The sequence below is a fragment of the Phaseolus vulgaris genome, chromosome 8 (genome assembly GCF_000499845.2).
Source record: "Phaseolus vulgaris cultivar G19833 chromosome 8, P. vulgaris v2.0, whole genome shotgun sequence".
Classification (NCBI taxonomy): domain Eukaryota; kingdom Viridiplantae; phylum Streptophyta; class Magnoliopsida; order Fabales; family Fabaceae; genus Phaseolus; species Phaseolus vulgaris.
The window spans coordinates 38,810,493-38,834,552 of NC_023752.2; the positions used below are offsets into that span (position 1 = coordinate 38,810,493).

The 24,060-nt window shown below is 31.0% G+C and overlaps 3 protein-coding genes across 4 annotated transcripts; 1 reads left to right on the forward strand and 2 right to left on the reverse strand.

Moving 5' to 3' along the window:
* Positions 1-354: 354 nt before the first annotated feature.
* LOC137825525 (uncharacterized) lies at positions 355-5,488 on the reverse strand. Of its 2 annotated transcripts, XR_011083308.1 has the most exons (6): positions 5,349-5,488; positions 2,643-2,777; positions 2,415-2,546; positions 1,823-2,209; positions 1,483-1,662; positions 797-949 (listed from the first exon to the last, which is right to left on the reverse strand). XR_011083308.1 is itself a non-coding variant. In XM_068631210.1 (5 exons), exons 2-5 carry the CDS (start codon positions 2,765-2,767, stop codon positions 811-813), a joined length of 783 nt encoding a protein of 260 aa, XP_068487311.1. In that variant the 5' UTR covers positions 2,768-2,777; positions 5,349-5,488; the 3' UTR covers positions 355-810. The 2 variants fall into 2 exon arrangements, 1 of the variants encoding a protein (XP_068487311.1); XM_068631210.1 differs by lacking the exon at positions 1,483-1,662 and having other exon boundaries at positions 355-949.
* A 234-nt stretch (positions 5,489-5,722) lies between these two features.
* On the forward strand, positions 5,723-8,263 carry LOC137825526 (uncharacterized). Its single transcript, XM_068631211.1, has 3 exons — positions 5,723-5,960; positions 6,129-6,460; positions 7,834-8,263. The coding sequence occupies exons 1-3, from the start codon at positions 5,808-5,810 to the stop codon at positions 8,030-8,032; spliced, it is 684 nt and encodes a 227-aa protein (XP_068487312.1). The 5' UTR covers positions 5,723-5,807; the 3' UTR covers positions 8,033-8,263.
* A 14,108-nt stretch (positions 8,264-22,371) lies between these two features.
* Positions 22,372-22,962, reverse strand: LOC137825081 (uncharacterized). Its single transcript, XM_068630756.1, has one exon. It carries the CDS (start codon positions 22,960-22,962, stop codon positions 22,372-22,374), a length of 591 nt encoding a protein of 196 aa, XP_068486857.1.
* Positions 22,963-24,060: the final 1,098 nt, after the last annotated feature.

Genomic DNA, 24,060 nt, shown 5'->3' on the forward strand with positions numbered 1-24,060 from the left:
AAACTTTTAATGTTTAAATTAGTTTTGTTTGAACTAAAAGAAAAGATCTAAGGATCAAAACGAATTGAAAACACTAATCTTTTCCACTAAATTAATGACGAATCAGCTAATCCAACTCAACTTGCTATTTCATCCCGATCCACAACTTTCAAGAACCCAACTACTTGAAAATGATCACAACATCAGCAGAATTTAGTTTCATAAAGACATCTCAAATTTTCACATAGGTGGTAACCTTCCAAGAGGATAACCACATAGATTTCTTAAAAAATCATCATGAAGGAAATATAAGAAGACATGTGGGGGCCTAAAGAGACAAGAGTGTCCAAAATGGTTACGGATAAGTAATATCAATTGTCAGCAGAGAGGACCAGAACCCTCAACACTTTTCATATTGCAATCACCTTTGGACATCATTATCAATTTCTCTTACAATGTGTGCATGACAAACCAAAGCAAAACATCATATGGATTTCAAATCTTCTAAAACCACTGCAGCAAGCAGATAAGACTTTCTATAAGTTAAAATAGAAATTATAATAAACAATCACTTGAATGATGTTATACAATATTCTAAATGATACTCTAATCAGAGGTCCTCTTGTCTTCAGATTCTTGCTATGGTCAACAATAGCACACTCCCACGTCATAGTAATGATCAGTTTGACTAGAGTAAGCTCATTCTTCAGCTCTCTTGGATATCATTGGATCCTATAAGCTACTACTTTACAACAAACCCATTCTCTTGTTACACCCCTTAGTTTCCTTTGCCCCCAGGCCAGAGTGGAAACGTAGGTTTGTACCAGAAGTTCAGGCTAGAACAGGAAGTTCTACCTTGTCAAAGGAAAAAAAACTGACCCTTCCTTCTGTGACCAGGCAGATTTTCAAAGGAATGCCACCACATTGTTTCTCAAAGGCTTCGATCTCTGTTCTAGATGGTGGATGACCCCTAACAGAAGATACATGATTAAATAGATTTCCATCAACAAGTAATAAAAAATGAAAAGATGGAAATCAGAACTAAGGACAAATTTGCTTAGCTATTAATTAGTAAGGGACAAATAATCAAATATCGATCATTTTCAGTTCCTTTTCTAAAATAAATAACCATAATTGGTAAATACCCACAACAGTTACTTGCTCACTCACACTTGTTCCCCAGGAATTAGAACTTGTTAGGATAGGCCCAAACATTCAGGCCCAACAAACTATTAACCTAAATCTCACATATATAAGTAAGATATTCTGAAAAATAAAAAGTAGAAGAAAAATTTATATTTAACCCTAGTTTAGTAATCTCAGTATTCTGTAGACCATAGTCATCATAGTTAATGATAGAATAGGTAGCTGTAATTTCTACTGTTCTATCAGAACTATTCATCCAAGTTTCATATGGCTATCAACCTCTCATGGATGTATTGAAGTATATTTAACAGAACAGGTATCTTCCGATATTAAATTGCATTTTTCTATTGTCGTTACCTTTAAATCCTATGAGAGAACAGACCAGACCAGACGGTGACAATGTCTTTATCAATTCCCAGTGTTTACTGTGAGAAATAACATGGCCACATTACTTCCCACATGCACCTTACAGAACCCAAACCCTACCACACACATGCCACAAAATGAAGCAGCATGTTTGTGCCAGTATTAATCCTTCTGATACAATGGAGTGAATGCAAAAAATTAGGTCATAATATGATTCAATTCCTCAGTCACGTTCTCAATTAGTCCATTTAATAACAATATAAAGATCACTTACCAATTAAATTTTTGAATCTAAAGTAATCATACTGATGAAATGAGACATGGTTATTACCTAGATAAGTACAGTAAAAAACTGGGATCACCAGGGGAAGACTTTCTAAACCGGCTGTTCGGAAGATAAACATCAAAATCTGGCCTCAACTCATTAATTCGCAACTCAGAAAATAATCTTTGGACAGCACCCATGTCTACTAGTTCTTTGCTTTCTTCTGTGATTTCAAGAGCAGCAGGTCTATGGGAACTTCTAATACTCTTCAAACTCCAAAGAACACCATGCCGTACAATTATGTAACCAAGAGACTTGAGGTGCCTGTAAACCTCAAACAGCTCCCAACAACATCCACTCGTCCCGGCAGCAACCTTTTCATACATTTCTGTGAGAGATATGCTTCTACCACTATTTTCTAACAGGTGTAAGGCTCCTAGTTCCATAAGATACCTGCCATATTAGCCTTTACATAAGCAGGAGTTTTCAAAACAACTTAAAAATTTCATTATACACTTTTTTTCTCATGCAAACAAGTGTATTGCCTAGTTACGTAGTTTATTATTCACAGAAAAGTACGGCTTTAAGAATTATGTGACTCTTCCCTAGTTCTGAATGTCGACAAACGATAAATATGAAAAGATGGCATATCACCTACAAAGTCTCCTCAATTGAAGAATAAATCTTGCCACTACGAACTATTCCAGTTGTTATCCACATTTTTCCATTTTTCTCAATGACTTCTCCCATTCCCAATTCTTCATTCCAACAGCTTTTGGATTTCACGCTCCTGGTAAATGAAATGCAAATGTCTTTGAAAATCATACTTGAGCAGGGGAAGAGATATCTTTAGTATGTACTAATTTACAATGTAAAGATGCTTGACCTGAACTGCAACTTGGGTATAGAACCAGATGAAAAGCCAAGATCCTCTTCATCACTTGCATTTTGCAAATAGGCCTCATCATCACTATCTTCACTTGAAGAACATCCCCATGTCTTGTCTTCCATAGTTCAAAAGCTGTAATTTAAAATATTAACTCAGTTCATAAGATAGGATTGTTGGAAGCATCGTTAAAATAATATATAAATAAATCACATCATTAAACAATAATCACAGACACAAAAACAAATAAACAAAGAAGCACCTAGTTATAGCAAAGCAAGTTTCTTGTGCCCTAAAAAACATTCATCTACGAAAACCAACACGCATAACACATGTTCAAAAGACACGGAAAGCAAGAAAAAGCAAACAACTAACAAATTTCCATTTTATTTTGCATTTTAGGGTCATGATATCTATTTTAAATTCTAATTGTATTGCAGGCCTGTTTATTAAAATACCTCTCAGGTTCACAGTGAAATAGAGAGACAAAGAGTTATTTCAAATTATCTCTTCCTTTTCTTGCCTCCATTTTTCCTCTCTCAGGTGTGGACACAGACACAAGTACAAAGCTAAATCAAATCAATTAATTACATTATACTCTAGTCACTGAATCCAAAACTGAAATCAATAGAACCCCCTTTTTCATTATATTTTATATCACTCACCCACAACCAATGTTGTCAAACTCGAGGATCGGAAAGGAAATAATACAAGTATATGAAAAATTATATTCATAGACCCGTGTGCATGCATTAAAAATAATATACATGATAAAAATAACTCATAATAATAAGTCTTAAGTACTAAGATTCAATTCACAACTAAAAATAGGTCCTCTGTTCTCTGTAGAATTTGAAGGAAAGACAGAGTGAGATGAGCAGCACTACTGAAAAATAAGTTTTTTTGTTGTGTACAAAGTTAGAAGAGCTTTTCAGAGCTTCACTCGGGAAAAATCTCTATATTTCTAGTAGAAAATCTCACAACACAACTTTTAACTTGTATCTCTAAACAAAAGACATGCTTAATAACACAGGTTTGAAAAGAGCATCTCATTTTATCAAATCCATTTTGGTTTCTAAAAGTGAATTTGAAAAGGGTTTTTTTTCTCACATATCACAAATGAGATTAAAGGAACATGTTAGTTACTTTCCAGTGTGAAATTTGAGCAAGCAATGTCAGCAATATAATTTTCAATTGAACAGTTACAAACCAACAATACCTATAAGGAGCCGGAGAACAAACAGTGGCCACTAAAGCAATATTAAAACATATGTTTCAGAAAATATGACTTAGGTACTTACCGCTCCACAACCTTCACTACTGATCAATCATTAGCTGCAAATACTTGATCCATGTATGTTTATCTATGACCACCGGTTACACTTTCTATATTTTTTATTTGAACAAATATAATACTGTATCAATTATGAGTCATGACATCATGTCTTCCGCACACAGTAAGTTAACTTCCTAATACATCCTTCAATGATTGTTTTCCAAGAAAAGTAAGTTTAGACAGCTCACTCCGTATTAATGCACAATTTCTGGTTTCAAACAAGCAAGGTGAAGGATATTGATTTCAAATTTCAGTGATGTGATCTTAGATATATTTTCATTAGGATAGCTTTTGAATTAGATGAAAAAGAGAAAGTTAGAAATCCTAATTAAAAATCCATTATCGTACTATAACCAAGATATATAGTAAAGCTATACTTTTTATTGACAGTAGTGTTTCATTCCTAATTAGCTTGATCTGCATCTTTCAAAAGAGACCATGTGTGAGATGCAACTGCAACTGTCACTGTACTCTTCTAGGTGAGGTTCAATAAATACTCCCTCCTCAACCCACTTCCACACAGTGTGCAAATTCATATTCTCTCATAGTAATGACTATCCAAAGACCGTGTGGTTTATCAAGCCAAACCTTTTACATAAATAGTAATGGGTTTGCATGGCTGCCCAAGACATTCCCCAATGGAATATAAATTTCACTAAATATATACAATACATTAACTCTTGTTAAAGACTCTCGTTCTGCACACTGCGTTTAAATCTTCAGTGAATTAAACTAATAATTTATATAACTTAATTATCAAATTCAAAGAGTCAGTATGTATTCCTTTATATATTATTAAAGAAGTAAGATTGAGATGTGTAGACAAAAACCAACCATGAAGGGATAATTTAGACAAAAGTTCACAGAGAAACAAATCAACAACATGAATGGGATGATAGGTTCAAAGATATCCACTGCAAGATAAGTTAATCGCGTTCATTCAAAAGTGTGGAAGGAAGAAAAATGCACCTTCTAATTTTACCCAGACAAACACCAAAAGAGAAATGCTAATGCTAATGCTCTATTTTTTTATCTCTTATTTTTAAACAATATTTTTAATTATAGGCAGAAATTGGGTATACAAGCTGGACATGGAGAATGACCATGCAGTAAAATGAAATTAAAATTTAAGACCGATGAAATTATGCACATCAGAAACACATAAAAGAATAATCTGAAGTAAAAAAAACACTGAAAAATGATGCGTAATTGTTAGCATAACAACACAAAGTTAAAAGAATCAAAGCGATATTCCAATTTGAAGTAAGAATGAAATGAGAAAACGAAGCCCTAGATCCATGAAATCCAAAGAACAAGATAACGAACTAAAGAATGACACACCAAGAGGATCACATAGATGAGAAACGAACCTGATATAGATCACTGGTGAGAGATATCGTTATCAGAGACAGAACAAAGTGTGAGAGAAAGTTTAGAGAGAGAATGTCGTTAGTGAGGAACGAGCATTGTTCCAGTGAGAGAATGAGCAAGCATAAGCAAAGGAATAGTTTGAGAAAAATTTAATTTCAAAATTTTCAGTATTTTAATTATTTAAAATACCTATAAAAATTCAAAAAAAAAATTAAATATATGTATATATATAAATATTTAAACAGCTTATTTTATTTTAGGAAATTTTAAATTCATAAAAAAATACTACCCTGTTAAATTTCCTTATTTAAAGTTAAAAAAATACATTTTTTTCATAAAAATAAAAAAAATTAGAAACAATTGAATTAGGAAAGATTTGTTGTAGCTGAGGTTTAAGAGAACGTTTGAAACATAAAAGTGACAACACCTTCGAATATCGTAAGGTGGTTGGGAAAAGGATGATGTTGTTGGGAAGGGTTAGAGAGGTGAAGCAGAGTGTGGCACATCTTCGTCATCTGTGCCACAACCCACAGAAACATCTTCAAGATCTCGAATTGCTCAAGTGCTTCAAATCCGAGATTCAGTTCGAGCTTTCTTCTAATCACTTTCAGGTTCTCTCATTCCTTCTTTTCCTTCCATGTTGCTTTCATTATTTGTTCCTTCGTAATAAAATGCACATTTTACTTCAAAACAATCTATATCTTGAATCGCCACACACATGACAGTTAAAAAAACAAAAGGGGGTCTTTTGAGTTACTCGTGCATTTCCATGGGTGCAGAATGCTCAAACTGGTTCTTTAGGGGACTTTGTGGTGGAATCGGACTCACCCAGTTCCAAAGATGTAGTTTTTCGAAGAAAATTCGATTCTGGTGAGGAAGTTGCAGTTTCTGCTATTCTGGGGCCTCCTAACTACGAGAAAGACACTGTTTTTCCAAGGGATGCTTTTATGAAAGTGTGTCTGACAAAACCAGCATTGAGCTCCATTTTGCAGTTTGACTGTGGAGTTCATGAAGAAACCGACAAGGGCTCTGATTTTGACATTTATAATGCTTATTATCTCAGATCACCTACATTTCTCAAGCCCTCCAATTACAGAGGCCCCTTATTCAGGTAAGCTGATACTGACCCTTGTTCCTTGTAACTATAATCTATGTTAAAACAATTTTGGTTTTCCTGTTTGAGTGGAAGTTGATTTGTATCGGGTTTGCAATTTTGTGGTGGATACATTCAGTGTTGATGATTTGCTTCAATGAACAAAGATAGGATTTATGTTATAGATTAGAGTAAATGATAAATTCAATCCTTAAAATTGTCATTTTAGTCCTTTTAGATTTAACAAAATATAAAAAATCTCCGGGAAGTATAATTCTTTTCATCTGAGTCCCTAGATTTAACCGGTTCTGTCTTTTTTTATTCTTGAACATATTTTAATATTATCACTTTAGTCCTTATGTTGCACTAATTGTAACTGACTTTGGGGAACTTTTTGAGAATTTGTTTTGTTCAAGAGCCTAATGTAAGACAATGTTCAACAACTTCAGAGAAAAAAGTGGCTATTTACTTCATAGATTATAACTGTAAATTTAACTCAGGCCTACACCTTTAACATGCTTAGTTTTGATCATTTGATGTACTCAAAATCTCCCAAGATTATTTCAATCTCTCCCCTTTATTTGCACATTGCATCCTGATGTTCCATTTTTCTAGTTCTTTTATGGTGCCAGTGTTATTGTCATAGAATAACTGTACTCTTATGGCTTATATTGTGTTTGGCAAATTGGTGTTAAACTGAGGTTTTGCACATTCGAATGCCAAGATGTAAAAGCATGCGTGTGTTAGATTGGCAATAAGTTTCCAAACTATCATTTTATCTTTTCTGTATCTTGGCTTCATATCCTCCTCTACCTAATGTCTATTAAGCTTACATCTTTTATGCACCTTGAGTGTTGACATACCTATTTATATGGCTTTAATGTTTAGATGGCATGCTGCAAGCCGTAGTCCTGTTGGATTAGATATTAGAAATACATTTTCACAGGGTTACTCATCTTGATTCTTGTTCTTACTGGTAAATTTGAAGCAGCTAAGCAAGACAGTCTTCAACTACTCTTTTCAAGTAGCATTGGAAACAAAGAATCATTTACCAAAATTTGTTAGATTTTCAACATATTAAAGTTATTTCAACTGTTAATGTATGCTTTTTGGTTACTCATCTTCTGAACTGAATAGGCTTGTAATTTGATATAACTAAGCCGGTGAGAATTTAACCTGTGTTAATATTAAACTTCTTTTCATGTTCTTTAGAAAGTTAAATTTGCTAGATTAGCAGACATGCATTTCCTTGTTGCTTTTATGACTTCATCAAATCATCACCAGAAGCTGGTTTAGATAATATCATTATTTCAAATTCTAGTAAGCCATTCATAAATTACATGGATCTTTTTACTAATACATGTTCATTGTCTTGTCTATTCCATGTGAAGCACATTGGATAATGAGTTGCAACATGCACTCAAGGGATACCTGATAGTCAAGGGCATTGACATAAGCCTGACCAACTTCCTTCTCCATTACCTACACAAAAGAGAGCAAGAGCAGTATGTGAACTGGTTGAAGAAAGGTGAAGCAGCATTTGAAGCAACAGAAGGGTCTTTGAGGCAATCTATAGAGGGGTTGCAATAATGTCAATTTTTACTGATATTTTAGTCAATGGTTTTGAGAGCTCGGATAATAATAATGATTAGGTATTTAAATAAGTAAACTTTTTGTTCAATATAGAATTATTTTCTTACTTTCTTTTCTAAATGGTATGCACCTAACTTTTGAAGTTAGATAAGATAACTTGTATACTTATATACAAGTGCTTAAATTGTTTTTGGTTACAGAATAAATTTAATCTACTTTATCTTTCTATTTTCTTCTATAAATGTTTATGCAAAGTTGTTCTTAATAGGGCCAAAATAGAGTTCACCAAATCTTAATGGACTGTTTCTTCTGACACCTCCATACATTCTTCTCTCACCTCCATAAATTTTCAAATTTCCAAAAATGCTCCTCTATAATATTTTTGATTACATAATCCGGAAGTCATTTTTCAAATTTATAATTAGCTTCTGGATTATGTAATCTGGAAACTTTTTTTCAGATGCATGATTACTTTCTGGATTACATAATCCGGAAGTCTTATTTAACTTCTGGATTATGTAATTCGAAAGTTTTTTTTCAAATGTGTTCTGGATTATATAATCCGAAAACTACTCTATGGGGGATGACACAAAAAGAATAAAAATGTATTTTCATGTTGTGTATGGAGGTGGCAGAAGAATGGAGGTGCATGAAGAAATAGTCATGTTGATTTTTAATAGTGTAAAAGGATCTGAAATATTCAAGAAGGTCTTCCAGTTTCTGGGCCTATGCCATGTCTTTGGGCCTTTTTTTCTCCTACACCCTAAAGGTTCAAAACTAGTACAATTACAATTTCTTCCTGCACCATATCAATTCTAACATGCACCCTATATTTTTTAAAAAATTACCCTTATTTCAGATATGAAAATCCAGAATAGTAAATATAATTCAAAAATAAAAAATTACATTTCGGACAAAAATATTCGGAACACAAAATTACAAATACATTCTGGATAAAAATTTCTGAAATTCAAAAATGTGTTACAGAAATTGAAATCTGGAATATTACTTATAAAAGATTTTGGAACTAATTTTTATTTACACCTTAAGTTATTTTCGTCATTTAGGAGGGACATTTTTATCATTTTAAATAGAAGTTCGGTGCACAAGAATTGATGTGGTGCGGGGAGAAATTGACTTGTACAATTGTTTGAAATTCAATTTTGCATAATAATGCTCTCATCTTCAACTTTTGGGTGTTTCTTTCTGCATCACAAATTTCCGCCTGTACCCATCAAAAGTAAAATCTAAGTAATATCATATTTAATTTGTCATCATTCTGGATAGTTCTTTCCGGAACTGAAAAATACAAATGTATAAGTTTATTTTAGAAATTTTGTAAATTTTATTCTGGAAAATACAATCCAAAATGTATAAGGTTATTTTAGAAATTTTGTTCAAAAACTAATTTTCAAAATATATTTCATGAAATTCCAGAAAGTACGTTCAAGAACCCAATTATTTGAAAATGATTACAAACATCAGCAAAATTTAGTTGCCATCCACGTACAACTTTTTTTTTAATTATACTTAATTTGCAAAAAATATTTCATAGTTCCAAAATTATAATTTAACATATATATAATTATGTTTAGTTTATAAATTAACTCATTAACTTTTTTATCTCATAAAAGTATTTCTGAAAATAATTATGTAAGTAAATCCCTTTTTCTCTTAAATTAAAAGATTTTAGAAACATACACCACATCATAATAATAACCGATAATATCGATGGTTCTCACACTCATGCAAAAGTTAACAAGTATTGATAGTTTTTTTTCTAAATTGAAGTATTTTCTGGAAAAGTCATACACTACTTTCACAAATACTATGATATATCACATTTTTTTTCTTAAATATTCTGTTGTTTGATATATGGACTTTTATTTTTAATATTTAATAATTTTTTAAATTTGATATTTAAAAAATTAAATATTTTATTTTGAAATTTTAAATAAAATATTTATTTATGCTTATTTTAGTTTAAGTTAATTGAAAGGGACTCAATACTTATTACTATTTAACACACGGAACTCTTGATTATATGTTATGTTGAAGAGACAAGGTTATGATAACATGTTGAAAAAATATTGAAAGACAGAACATAATTATATTATTAATGTCCAAATTGGAATGTTCCATCACTTACCATACTCCATTGCTGGTTTTGTTTATGAAGGTTGTATGGCTTGTGGTGAGAAAGATAACTCTTCGTGCCACTGAAAGGTTATTGAATGAACTCATACAAAAAAATAAAAATAAAAACTCTATAGTATTAAAAGAGTATTAAATAAAAATTATTAATATCTAAAATAATTTTTATTAATAAAAAATTATATATTAATTTTTAAATTGATATAATTTTAATTATTAAGATTTTATTTATTAATTATTTTAAATTATAAATTAACTTTTAAAGTAATTAATTTAAAATTCAAATTAATTAATAGCTAAAATTCTTGATAATTAATATTAGATAATAATTTACAAAATAATTTATATTTCTTTTATTAATAATAGAAATTATTTTAGATATAATGACTTTTTAGTTTATAAAATAATATATAAATTACTTAATATAATAATTAATATTTTTTATTTTTAAAATTATTTTTAATTTAGTAATTTTTTTAGTGTTGTGAAGTGAATAAATGCTGCTTGAAGATAAAGGAGACTATGACCAGCATATTTGTGAATTATCAATATATATCTATACCTATATACAAAGGAGATTCCCTCTTTAACTGCTCTCAAATTTCTTCCTATTTTATCCTTAGATTAATATTTAGTTTTATTTGGGTATTGCGTCATTTCCTTCTTTTTAAAAATATTTGAAATAAATGGAGAATTAACTGTGAGAGGAGTGTCTGTTTGATGAGAGAGAAATAAATATTAGGAAACGTGAGTAGTGGCCGAACGTGAGCAATTTTGAAAATTCTTGGGTTTATTGTCATTTTCTAATTTTCCATTATTACTTAGCGGTTACATAGGAGTAGTGGGTTTCAGGAGTAGTTGAAAAGGACCAGTTACATCCACTTCGGAAGGAGCAGTTTTCACCTGTTACATCCACTTCATTTTCTCTTCTATATTTCCACTCCAAAGAAAAAAAATGCTCATAAATTTTGACACACCTCGAACCCTCTTCCTTCACGCTCCGTGTCCTTCTCCTACTCTCACCCGTCTCACGTCCACTACATCCATTCCGCCTTTTCATCGGCCTCCACTCTTTCAAAATGCTTTCTAAGCACACAAAAAAGTCTATATAATTTTGATTATTTAATTGTTGGAAGAGCAAGTGGAGGCGGAAGAAGTAGAAAATGGAGAAGTTGATCTAGGTGAAGGAGAATCAACCGTTCTTCCTAATCTTTTGCGACCCCTTTCACTAATCTCAACTAGGTTGATTCTGATTTCGCTTGCTTGAACCCTCCAGGAGCAGGTTTCACTTTTATTCTTCTTTTTCTCATTCTACTATATTCCTTAATCTTCACTCCCTTTAATTGGGGAAAAATGATTCTTTTGTTTGTTTGCTTATTCATGTGTTTTGTTTGAGTTTTGGCAGGAATTTCTTTTTTTTCAGTGTATGCAAGGTAAAACAATTATTTTGATATTTAGTAGTTTTTTTGGATGAGTTTCGAGAGAATGTCTCCATTAGAACTGTAATCACTTTTGTTGTCATATTAAATCATTATTATTATCTTATTTTATATTTAGTATTAGATCAATCATGGGGTTTCACTTATTCATATAGTTGTTTTTTCAATAATGTTTGCATAAGTGTTTTTTCTTTTATAGTAATGTAATTGTATATCTGGAATATTATGTTTGATTGTAATTCACCGTTAATTAGTATCTTTTGTCTTCCAGGTGTTAGGCATGATGGTTGATATTTCTATATATTCGATGTACAATTTGGAAACAAAGCCTCACAAGGAAACTTTCTGCTTCTAAAACACTGGCTACTAATGATGAAGCATCTGAATGACCCATTCTAACAATGTTGAGAAAAAAAATTCTAACAATGTTGAGACCCTCACAAAGTAGTGTTAACAATGAGGCACCATCAACCACTGTTGATTAATGTATTTTCATATTCGTGGAATGTTTGGAAATAAAAGTATTCCACAATAATAATATTCTTTTCTTTTAATTCTCATGATTTTGAATCTTATACTTTTTTGTTAATATTGGAAAAAATTGAATTCCCATATTATTCTAAAGTTTGCAAAAAATATTGTTAGTCAAGTCTCATCGGATTTTATATTTTATTTTATTTTATTCTCGACTACAATTTTTAGTTTTTGTTTATATTAATTTGATAACAATAAAATATAAAGAGATTATATCCTTTTAGTTATGCAAAGACTAATATTTATTTAATTATTAAAGAGTGTATTTGTGATAGCAAAATGTGAAAAAAATTGAATGATAACAATTGTGACATATATAATAATTTAAAGAAATATTATATAACTAATCCGATGAAAAATATAAAAGAAAAGAAAAAAAATTCTAAAATTAATTAATAGTTTTACAATTTTAATATATATTTTTTTAAAAATATTATAAAATTAAGCACTTTTAATTTATAACAATTTATTATTTAATTTTAATATATTTTAATTTTAGTGTTATTTATATTTTAACAATCTTATGTTTGCCACTTGAATTTAATATAGAAATATCGTTTAAATTATTATTAACTAACTTAGTTTTTTTTTTACTGTAATTTTATTAAAAAATAGTATTAGAATATTATATAACCTTATTTACAAAATAAATTATTTAGTTATTTTAAAATAATGAAAAATTATTTGATTATTTATTTTAAATTAAATAAATAAATTATATTTTATTTACATAAAGATTTTTTTTATAAATATGATACTATTTAAATAATTTTTTTTTAAACAAATAATTGTAAATACAGTTTTTTTTATTAAAATTTTAAGTAAATCCAACCTGCTTAAAGGAATCTTTCGCATATCTTTTCATATCTTTATTATATTAAAAAATATATAACTTTAATATGTTATTTATAAAATTTAATTGTTTTATGTTTTCGTATTTTTATTATATTAAAGTACATATAATTTTAATATGTTATTTTTATAATTTAATTGTTTTATGTTTTCACATTTTTATTATATTAAAGTATATGTAACTTTAATATATGTTATTTATACTTCTATACCTATATATAAAGGGGATTTTTCACTTACTGACATTTTATTTTATTTCAATTTTATCTTTATATTTTTATTTTATTTTATTATTTTACAAATATATGATCGAAGATATTTTTGTGAGTAGTTTTAATTTTATATCTTAAATAAGACTAACAGAATAGATAAAACTATTTTTAAATTCAAAATTAAACATTGTAAAGTGAGACTTGCTCAGGAGCATTGCACAATTGCATATTTTTTCGTTCATCTTCATTTTATCCCATCAAACGTTTTTTTCGTTTTCAAAATATTGTTTTTCAATTATAAAATAGAAGATGGATATGCAATGTGTGAATTTACTCTTTTTTGTTAAATTTATTTATGCATGTGGGTGCACAAAGAGAGGATATGAGGAGAATACAGGCGTTGCATTTGAATCGATATCAACACAAAGCATTTACACATTTATCTACACAAACAGGTATTTATTAATATATGTATATATTATATATATATATATATACTTGCAATTTATTCGTAATTGACATTTTTAGTAGGAATAAAATTTGTAAAACAATGGAACACTTAGAAGGATGATCGAGCACTCGCATTGATTAAGCCAATTAACACTAAGGTATAATGATTTTACATAATGATGATGATAATGATATTTTTTATTCATAATATACTATAAATTTATATTGTTAATATAAGTGTGCAAATAATAACATTATTTATTTGAATTTTTAATATTAAACATAAATATATATATATAAATGATAAAAATAAAAAATGCGGATACGGCGCGCCTATGTGACCGCTAGTACTATATAATGAGTATATTCTCATTTTGTATGTATTTTTTGTTTTTATTTTGTTCTTAATTTTTTTTACTTTTAATGTTATGAAAATCAAAATTATTATTATATTATGTATATCTATACCTATATATAAAGGAATTCCCCTCTTAATTGCTCTTAATTTTTTTTCCTATTTTATCCTTATATTAATATTTAATTTTATTATTGTATTATGGTCATTGTGCCATTTCTTATTCCCCTCTTAACTACTCTTAATTTTTTTCCCATTTTATCCTTATATTAATATTTAATTTTATTATTGTATTATGGTTATTGTGCCCTTTCTTATTTTTTCTACAATATTTGGTATACGTGGGGCGGTTTTGAATTGAAAGAGAGGTGAAAAACGGTTTTGAATTGAAAGAGATGTGGAGGAACAGTTATGAATTAAAAAAGAGGTGGAGGAGTGGTTATGAATTGAAAAATATAATTTATTTTGAAAATTAATTGCATAATGAGAGAGTGTCTGTTGTATGAGAGAGAAATAAATTTAATAAAATGTTTGAAATAAATGGAGCAACCGTTTGAATTGAAAGAGATAATTTATTTTGAAAATTAATTGCATAATGAGAGGGAGTGTCTATTTTATGAGAGAGAAATAAATATTAGGAAATGTGAATAGTGGCCAAATGTGAACAATTTGATTATTACTGAACGGTTACCACTTTCTTCGGTAGTTTTCACCGTCACCATTTACATCCACTTTCTTACGAAGGAGTATAGTTTTCACCAGTTACATCCACTCCCTTATAAGGAGTAGTTGAGCGGTTACTATACTTTCTTCCACCTCCTTATAAGGAGTAGTTTTCACCCGTTGCATCCAAAGAAAAAAAATGCTCATAAATTTTGACACATTTTGAACCCCTCTTCCTTCATGCTCCATGTTCTTCTCCTACTCTCACCCATCTTAGTCCCTCTTCAATCACTACTGTACAACAACCACCATTGCTTTCTCCTTCTCGCACTTTCCAAAGCGTCATTGTTATAGGATTAACATTTTTGACTCCCTTATAAGGAGTAGTTGAGCGGTTACTATACTTTCTTCCACCTCCTTATAAGGAGTAGTTTTCACCCGTTGCATCCAAAGAAAAAAAATGCTCATAAATTTTGACACATTTTGAACCCCTCTTCCTTCACGCTCCATGTTCTTCTCCTACTCTCACCCATCTTAGTCCCTCTTCAATCACTACTGTACAACAACCACCATTGCTTTCTCCTTCTCGCACTTTCCAAAGCGTCATTGTTATAGGATTAACATTTTTGTTTCTATTGCTTTCTTAATTTTTTTTTTATATTTTTGTATGAATCCTACAACTTCCAACATACAACCATTTGCATTATGTTTTGACATTGTTTGCTGGTCCATTTTTTTTAAACCTTAATTTTAATCTTGATAACCTTACAAAGTTCAAGATTACACCCAAGTTAAATCAAAATTTAATATTCAAAAACAATAAAATGAAAATATAAAAAAATTAACATAAAATCTTAATAAAACTATTATCAATGGTGCATTTAGGTAATTTACATATCTTCTCATATAATTTAATATTTATTAAAATTATATGAATATATAAATAGTAAAAATGAAAAATGCAGATACACATGCACGTGAGTGCCGGTGTTCCCGCTAGTAATAATAAAGAAAATAGTAAAGATAAATTATTTATTCTGTATAACTATTTCATAATACAATTTTTTTTTATCTCTCTTTTACGTAAAACTTTTATCTATATTACTTCTATAATAATATTTTAAAATATATAAATATGTAAAATAATAATACATATATTTTTTATTTAAATAAATGTATAAAATAAAACTAATATAAATATTAAAGTTTTACTCATTAAAATAAAATAATGAAAAAATGGAAACTCACGAGTATTATTACGTTGTATTTCTGCTAATAGTTTATTATAATAATAGTAATAATAATAATAATTAAATATAAGTTTGATTGGTAAAAAAATTCATTAAAATAATAATTTTTTTTTCTGAAATAAAAGAGTAATATATTGGTTTTAAAAAAAATTGTTATCGCATTAAATAATTCAATGAGAAGGGTATGTTTTAATTTAAGTCAGAAAAGTTAAATTTTCAACATTTTTTTTTAAGAAAATTGGCTAAAAATTATCACGAAAAAAACTTAATTTAGTATTACTTTGTAAAAAGTGACCAAATATTAGAAACGTATTTGAAATCGAACCTTAGGCAATAATATCGGCTCAAATTTTGTAATGAAAATGTAATATTATTATTATTATTCATATATAATTATACAATCAAGATTAACATGTCGCATCTTTCATTAATTATTTTAATAAATTAGTATGCAATTTAATATGATAGTTTTGTGTAAAAATATTAAATGATTTAAAATGTATTCATAGGCCTTTTAATTTTTAAAGATATTTGGTAGGTGGTTATTTCCATTTATATATTTGTTAGGTGAGATTTTCTTTACCCACATAACTTTTTTCTACACTCCTATAGATAAAAAAAAATATTCACTTATTTTTTAATAAAAAAATAACTTTTAAATTATGTAATCCACAAATTTTTTTATTTTCAAATAATATAATATAATTTTTATTTTTATTTTTGTTTTTGTAAAATTATTTTTTAATTTTTAGATGGTGTAATACAAAAGTATCTTTTTATTACTTTCGTATTAAAAATCAAGAAGTGTCTTTTGAATTGTAGATCATAATACTCTTTTCTTTGAATCTATTTATGACACAACTCATAAACAATATCAACAAGAATTGCTGGCAACATAAAGTAGTTTGATCATTTAATCACCCCATAAGTTGCACATAAAAACAAGGGGTGATGAAAGAAATATCATTTGTGATAATTAACTAATAACCAAATTTTTATAAGGCAAATTTATCTTGTACCTCCTTACTTTCTTCTAACACCCTATATTTTCAAAAGTACCAAAATTTTCTATTTTGAAATTTACAATTTGGAATGCAAATTTTGTATTCTAAATTCTACAATCTCAAATACAAAATTAAATTTTACATTTAAAATTGTAGAATTCATAATATAACATTTTCATTTTCAATTGTAAATATGAAATACAAATTTGTATTTCAGATTCTACAATTCAAAATACAATGTATTTTGTATTCTGGTATCCATTAATTTATATTCCGAAAGGTGAGGGGTTGGATGGTGCTTAGACGTTTACTAGACAATGGTTAGAAGGTGAAGGTGAGGGTTGTACGGTGATGACTAGATGATGCTTAAACGTTCATTGGACAATGCTTAAACGGTGAAAGTGAGGGGCTATTGTGGGGTGGTGTTGGACGTGAAAGGTGTTGTGATTGTGGCATTGGATGTGGGAAACTGTGGTGGTGGAAGTTGGAGGTGGAGGTTGTTGCGGCTCAGAAGAAGAGGATTCCCCAATAGATTAATAAAAGGGTAAAATTGTTATTTTTCTTCTTCTATAAAGATGTAAGAAGAAGGCATGAAGGTGCAGGAAGAATTTGCCCTTTCATAAACTCAATTATAGTTTGGTTTGTTCATAATTTGGTTTGTGCTTGGCCGAACGTGACCTTTCAACTAGTTTCGTCCCATCACTCTAATAATGACTTAAAGAAAAATATAAATTTAATTACATATAACTTAATTGAATTTAATGTTTTCTTCATTATTGTTATTATTGTAAGACACTAAGAAAACAATTATGGTTTTATGTTTAATATTAATTATAGAAATATTATCAATCAATAGGATGGTACGGTTAATTAAATAATATTTTTATATTAATGTATGGTGTATAATAGAAATAATGTAAGATCCGTAATTACATCATCTAAAAGTTATATATATATATATATATATATTATTGTCATCAAATAGTATTATAAAATAGGTATAATTACCTTATTCGTTTCTACATTTATGGTCAATATTCAATTTATTATAATGGTTTTAAAAAAAAATCAGTTTGGTCCCTATGTTTTTTAAAATATATACAAATTGGTCATTTTCGTTAAGTCACACCTTACGACGTCAAGTACTACTTACGTGACAGGGAGAGGTGGGATTGAAAGATGTGACGTGTCAAGTGCGGAGTCCTCTAGGGTCATAACCCTCACATCATCTCCCACCATTGTGGCTCCTACTCTAGCGACCAAGACAGCGTCTCCTCCGATTGTGATGCCAGTGAGCTTTCCACCGACTCCTGTCCCGGTGAGTTCTCCCCCTGCGTCTGTGCCTACAGCTCCCGTGGTGGCACTAGCTTCGGCTCCAACATCTTATCTATCCGTGAAATGGTAGCATAGAGAGCTGGACCCAGACAGCTTCCTTCACTGCCAAAGCAAAGGGGCCATTAGGGATGCTCACAACTGTACGCCTATAATGTAAAAAATTCAATACAAGTTCAAGTTTGGTGAGATGTAAAAGATACATTGATATTTGTGGGAAGCAAGCATTGGTGGATAGACACTCACCATTTGTCAAAATGGGCTTCTTGCTGATAGTATGCAACTGAGCGAGACACAAGACCATCCAGACCTTGGCACCACGACCCATGGTTGGAATAGTGAGAAAAAGGGTAATGAAAGGTAAAGAATATGTTATTAATTTGTTGATTACAATATTCATATATAGTCAAAACCTGACAATATATAATCCTACAATTAATACCCAGTATCACGACACTACAACAAATAAGGTAATAATCAATGTTGATAACCATTGATTGATAATTACAATAATTACAAGGATTGACACAATCAAAGGCAATAATTGAAATCCACATATTAAGGGATCTTGTCTCTAATTCCCCCTTTCAAACTGATGGGTGAAGGAGTCACCCCAAGTTTGTCTCTGAGTTGGCTGAATCGTGTATGAGTTAATGCTTTAGTGAGACAGTCAACTATTTGATCAGCTGATGGAACATATGCTACAACAATCTCATTTTGCAGCACTTGGTCTCTGATGTAGTGCACAACAATTTCAATGTGTTTGAATCGAGTATGCATAACTGGATTTGAAGCTAGTGCCTTAGCACTCAAGTTATCACACCACAAGGTTGGTTTTCTTGGCATAGGGAGTTTCAATTCATCAAGAAGTGAACGGGTCCATGCTATTTCAGCAGCTAAGTCAGCCAATGCTCTATATTCTGATTCTGTACTGGATCTTGAGACTACCTTTTGCTTCCTTGAAGACCAAGAAACAAGTGTTTCACCAAGGAAGACACATTGACCAACCATGGATTTTCTATCATCCACACTTGTTGCCCAGTCTGCATCTGAGAATCCTATTAAGTACAAGTCAGTTGATGGTTTGATGTGTAGGCAGTGTTGAATGGTACCTTGGAGATATCTCAATATTCTTTTTATGCCTTGCCAGTGATCTATAGTGGGAGAGCTCATGAATTGGCTGAGCTTGTTAACTGAGAATGCTATATCAGGCCTTGTGTTTGTTAAGTATTGCAAAGCTCCTATAGCTTGTCTGAACATGGTTGGGTCTTGTAATTTCTCCCCTTCAGCTTAAATTGCTTGTCGGTTATCATAGGTGTTGGACAAGATGAAGTATTTTCCATTTTGAATTTTCTCAGAATATCTCCGGTGTATTTTGATTGCTTCAAGTACATGCCAGATGCATCTCTTTAAACTTCTATGCCTAAGAAGTAGTGCAGTGGACCAAGATCCTTAAGCGAAAACACATCATTGAGTTGTTTGATGAAGGATTCCAAGAACTTGGTGTTGTTCCCTGTGACAATTATATCATCCAGATATATAAGTACGAAGGTAATGTGATTTGTACCTCTTAGAGTGAATAGTGAGGAATCACTTTTTGTGTTCTTGTAACCCCAGTTGACTAAGGCATTTTTTAGGTTGTCAAACCAGGCTCTTGGGGCCTGTTTCAATCCATAAATTGCCTTGGATAACTTGCAAACATGTTCAGATTTAGTTGAGTCTACAATTCCTTCTGGTTGATGCATAAACACAGTTTCTTTGAGATAGCCATTAAGAAATGCATTGTTTATGTCCAGCTGTTTGACCTCCCAATTGAGGTGTACTGCAATTGAGAGTATGATCCGAATTGTACTTGCCTTGACAATTGGACTGAAGGTCTCTTCATAGTCCAATCCATCTGTTTGTTGAAATCCTTTTGCTACTAGTCTTGCCTTTCTCCTTTCAATTGTCCCATCTGCTTTGTACTTGGTCTTGAAGACCCATTTAGAATCAATGGTGTTTTCTTGGCCTTGATACGATACCAAGAGCCAAGTTTGATTTGACATGAGTGTCTGATACTCTTTTTCGATAGCTTCTTTCCACTGTGGTCTTGTGAGTGCTTTTGTGACATTTTCTGGTTCCTTCTCATTTGTGGTAGTTTCAACAAACCCAAGATATGGCTTCTTTGGCTTATGAATTCCAGCTTTGCTCCTGGTCCAATGAGTGTTGATGTTTGGTTCAACAAGATCTTGGTGATCTCTAGCAACTGTTTCTGTGAGATCAGGAATTTGAATGTTGCTTGGTGAACTATTTTCAGAAATTGGATTGTTCCTTGTTGAATTATTTGCATCCTGATCTATGCTAAAATTAACTACAACACTCTCAGTTGGATTGGTTGATTCTTGGTCATCACCAAGATTGTTATCATCTGGAAGTGTGGCTGCTCCAATGTGTGGGTTACCTGCAGTAGGCAAAGAAAAAGGGTGAGATGAACTCTCAATTAGTGTTTTCAAGGGACTTCTTGTATTGAGAAACCCATCATGGAATGGAAAATGTTCTTCATTGAAAACAACATGTCTTGAAGTGAAGATTCTTCCATGAGAATTTATGCATTTGTATCCTTTGTGAGAGTTACTATACCCCAAGAACACACATCTAGTTGTGTGGAATTGTAGTTTGTGCTGACTATAAGGTTTAAGACAGGGATAGCAAGCACACCCAAAGGGTTTAAGGAATTGTAGTCAGGTTTCTTTTGAAAAAGCAATGAATAAGGGCTTTCATTTTGAGTGACTAGAGAGGGCAATCTGTTTATGAGATAAACTGGTGTGGAGAAAGCTTCCCACCAAAATGTAAGGGCATTTTGGCTTGTGCTAGCAATGTCAAGCCAAATTCAGCAATGTGCCTGTGTTTTCTCTCAGCCCTACCATTTTGTTGTGATGTGTAAGGGCATGGCATTCTGAATTGTATCCCTACTTCTACTGCACAGTTTTGCACAACTTTGTATTCACCACCACCATCACATTGGATTGTCTTAATTCTCTTGTTAAACAAATTTTCTGCCATGTTTTTAAACTAAATAAAGGCTTGTACAATATCTGATTTCTGTTTCAGAGGATAAATGCAAGTAAATCTACTAAAATCATCAATGAAGTGAACATAATATTTGAAACCAGAATAAGATATTATTGGTCCAGGACCCCAAACATCAGTATGACTAATTCAAGGATTTCCTTAGCATGAGAGGAAGATGCTTTGAAGGGTAAAAAATGCATTTTGCCATATTGACAAGCCTCACAAAAGTTAAAATGATCTCTAGGTGATAGTTTCACATTACAACTTTTCAAGACTCTATCTAGGACTGAATTATTTGGATGACCAAGCCTTTTATGCCAACTCTCCTTGAAAGATACATAAGCACACGAGTCCCTTTCAGTCCTTGAGAGCTGATACAAGCCATCTTTAAGTGTCCCTTTTAGAATTGCCTTCCCTGTTAACTTGTCCTTCACAAAGCAACAATTTGCATCAAACTCAACAAGAATGTTACTGTCAGCAATTAATTTTGACACACTTAATAGATTTTTGGTAATGTTGGGCACATATAAGACATCATGTAAGTTGAGTGAGTTTAGTTTTGAGGAACTTGTGGCAACAATCTGCAATTTCTCACCACTTCCAACTATTAATGAGTTCTTACCATGATGTTCTGCTAGATCCTCAAATTTTTCAGTTTGGTGTGTCACATGATTGCTTGCACCACTGTCAAAGTACCAATCATAATCTTGAGCAGCGCTTTGTGAGGCTAGGAAGGCATTGTGTGCTCCTTGTTTGTCAATGTCTGCTGAATAATTTGACTTTGAATAAGACTTATCAAACCTGTACCAACAGTTTACAACTGTGTGCCTAACCTTGTTGCAAACTTGGCATGTTGGTTTAAACATTTTTCCTCTTCCTCTGCCTCCTCTCCAACTTTTGAAGTTAGAGCCTCTCCAGTTGTTGTTTGTGTTGAATTTGTTACCTTTGTAATCAGTTTTATTAGAAACATTTGCTGATGCATCAAGAGAGAGTTTGGTAAGACCATTCAGTTGATCAAGTCTACTTTCAAAGGTCTGTAATTATGCCTGCAGATCAACCCAAGTGAGATTAGTTTGATTAGATAGTTTGACCACCACAGGGTTGTATTCAGAATCTAAACCATTTAGGGTTTGAATTATTAGATCTGAGTTGGAAATAGGACTCCCTGCAAGTTTAAGTCTCTCAACGAGATTCTTCATCTTGACCAAATATTCCTCCATCTTCATTTCTCCTTTCTTGATGTTGTGAAACTCATATTTAAGGTAGATGATTCGAGATCTTGTGTGTGCACCAGCTAGGCTTTGGGCTTCATCCCAAAGTTGTTTTGAGGTTTCACAGTGCAGCAACTGTACTGCTATTTCAACAGTCATTGAATTCATCAACCATCCAAGGAGTTGTGAATCATGAGCTTGCCAATCTCCAAATGCGGGATTTGGTTTCTTGCTTGAGTCTGCAGAAACTATGAATTCTTTAGGACATTCCTTTGTCCCTAGCATGTGCCCATCGAGCCTGCAACCTTTGACTATAGAAATCACCAAGGATTTCCATAATGGATAGTTGTCTCTGTTCAACTTGACAGATACAGTGAATGAAAGACAATTTTGGGATTTTGAATCTGTAGCGGATGCCATGATTTGAATTGGATCAAAAAAGTCTTCATAGCTTTACAACTCTGATACCAAGTGAGAAAAAGGGTAACGAAAGGTAAAAGAATATGTTATTAATTTGTTGATTACAATATTCATATATAGTCAAAACCTGACAATATATAATCCTACAATTAATACCCAGTATCACGACACTACAAAAAATTAGGTAACAATCAATGCTGATAACCATTGATTGATAATTACAATAATTACAAGGATTAACACAATCAAAGGCAATCATTGGAACCCACATATTAAGGGATCTTGTCTCTAATTGGAACCAGTCAAGGCACTAGACCCTACCAAACCCTAGTTTACAGTTCATGAAACCACCTTATATATTAACATTCATACACACACTGCCGTCAAAGCTCACGTTCCATCGTTAAAACATAGAAAGATTTTACTAGGTATAGGGTACAAAATTGGGACCAATTGTTTCGAATTAGACTACATGTTGGAAAGGAATTCAACGCTTCTCTCCCGCCATTGGATTCTTGGTTTGTTTTTATTTATTTACTTAGAGTAATGCAATTTATTATAAAAAAATGTTATTTTTTAACCTAAGTATCCGAGGATGAATTTTTAAAATTTGAAAATAATTCCTCCATGTATGTGAAAGTAATATTTTAATTAGATAAAAACTTTTTAAGATAATTGGCTGGAGATGTTATAATTTTCTGATTTTAGAAACTACAATTGGATTAAGATGTGAGGTTACAAGGAACGCTATGATTATTAATAATAATATTATTGAGATTTTAATTTAAGCATGATGATATATTAATTTTATTTTTTATATGCAGTTTAAATGTTAAAATTATATAAATTTATATTTTATTTTACTTTTTTGACATCTTTCTATTATGATATTTTGTTTTTTATTTGTAGAAAGAATAGTAACAATAGATTTTATAACATATTCTTTCAAATATATTTTCTCTGTTCTAAAACAGTTTTAGTTTCTGCAGCTATTTTTTTGTTGAAGAAGGACGTCTACGATCTTCCTTCCATCAAGTGTGGATTGGTAGAGAGTTTCTTCGAAGAGAATGACACCAGAGATGTATTGGCCAAGATCAG

Coding starts and splice junctions, on each gene's coding strand:
- LOC137825526 (XM_068631211.1), top strand. CDS start 5,808: ATGATGTTGTTGGGAAGGGTTAGAGAGGTGAAGCAGAGTGTGGCACAT. Junction 5,961..6,128: donor TTTCTTCTAATCACTTTCAG/GTTCTCTCATTC, acceptor CCATGGGTGCAG/AATGCTCAAACTGGTTCTTT. Junction 6,461..7,833: donor TACAGAGGCCCCTTATTCAG/GTAAGCTGATAC, acceptor TTCCATGTGAAG/CACATTGGATAATGAGTTGC.
- LOC137825081 (XM_068630756.1), bottom strand. CDS start 22,962: ATGGCATCCGCTACAGATTCAAAATCCCAAAATTGTCTTTCATTCACT.
- LOC137825525 (XM_068631210.1), bottom strand. CDS start 2,767: ATGGAAGACAAGACATGGGGATGTTCTTCAAGTGAAGATAGTGATGAT. Junction 2,547..2,642: donor ATACCCAAGTTGCAGTTCAG/GTCAAGCATCTT, acceptor TTCATTTACCAG/GAGCGTGAAATCCAAAAGCT. Junction 950..1,822: donor TTTTTACTGTACTTATCTAG/GTAATAACCATG, acceptor ATCTTCTGTTAG/GGGTCATCCACCATCTAGAA.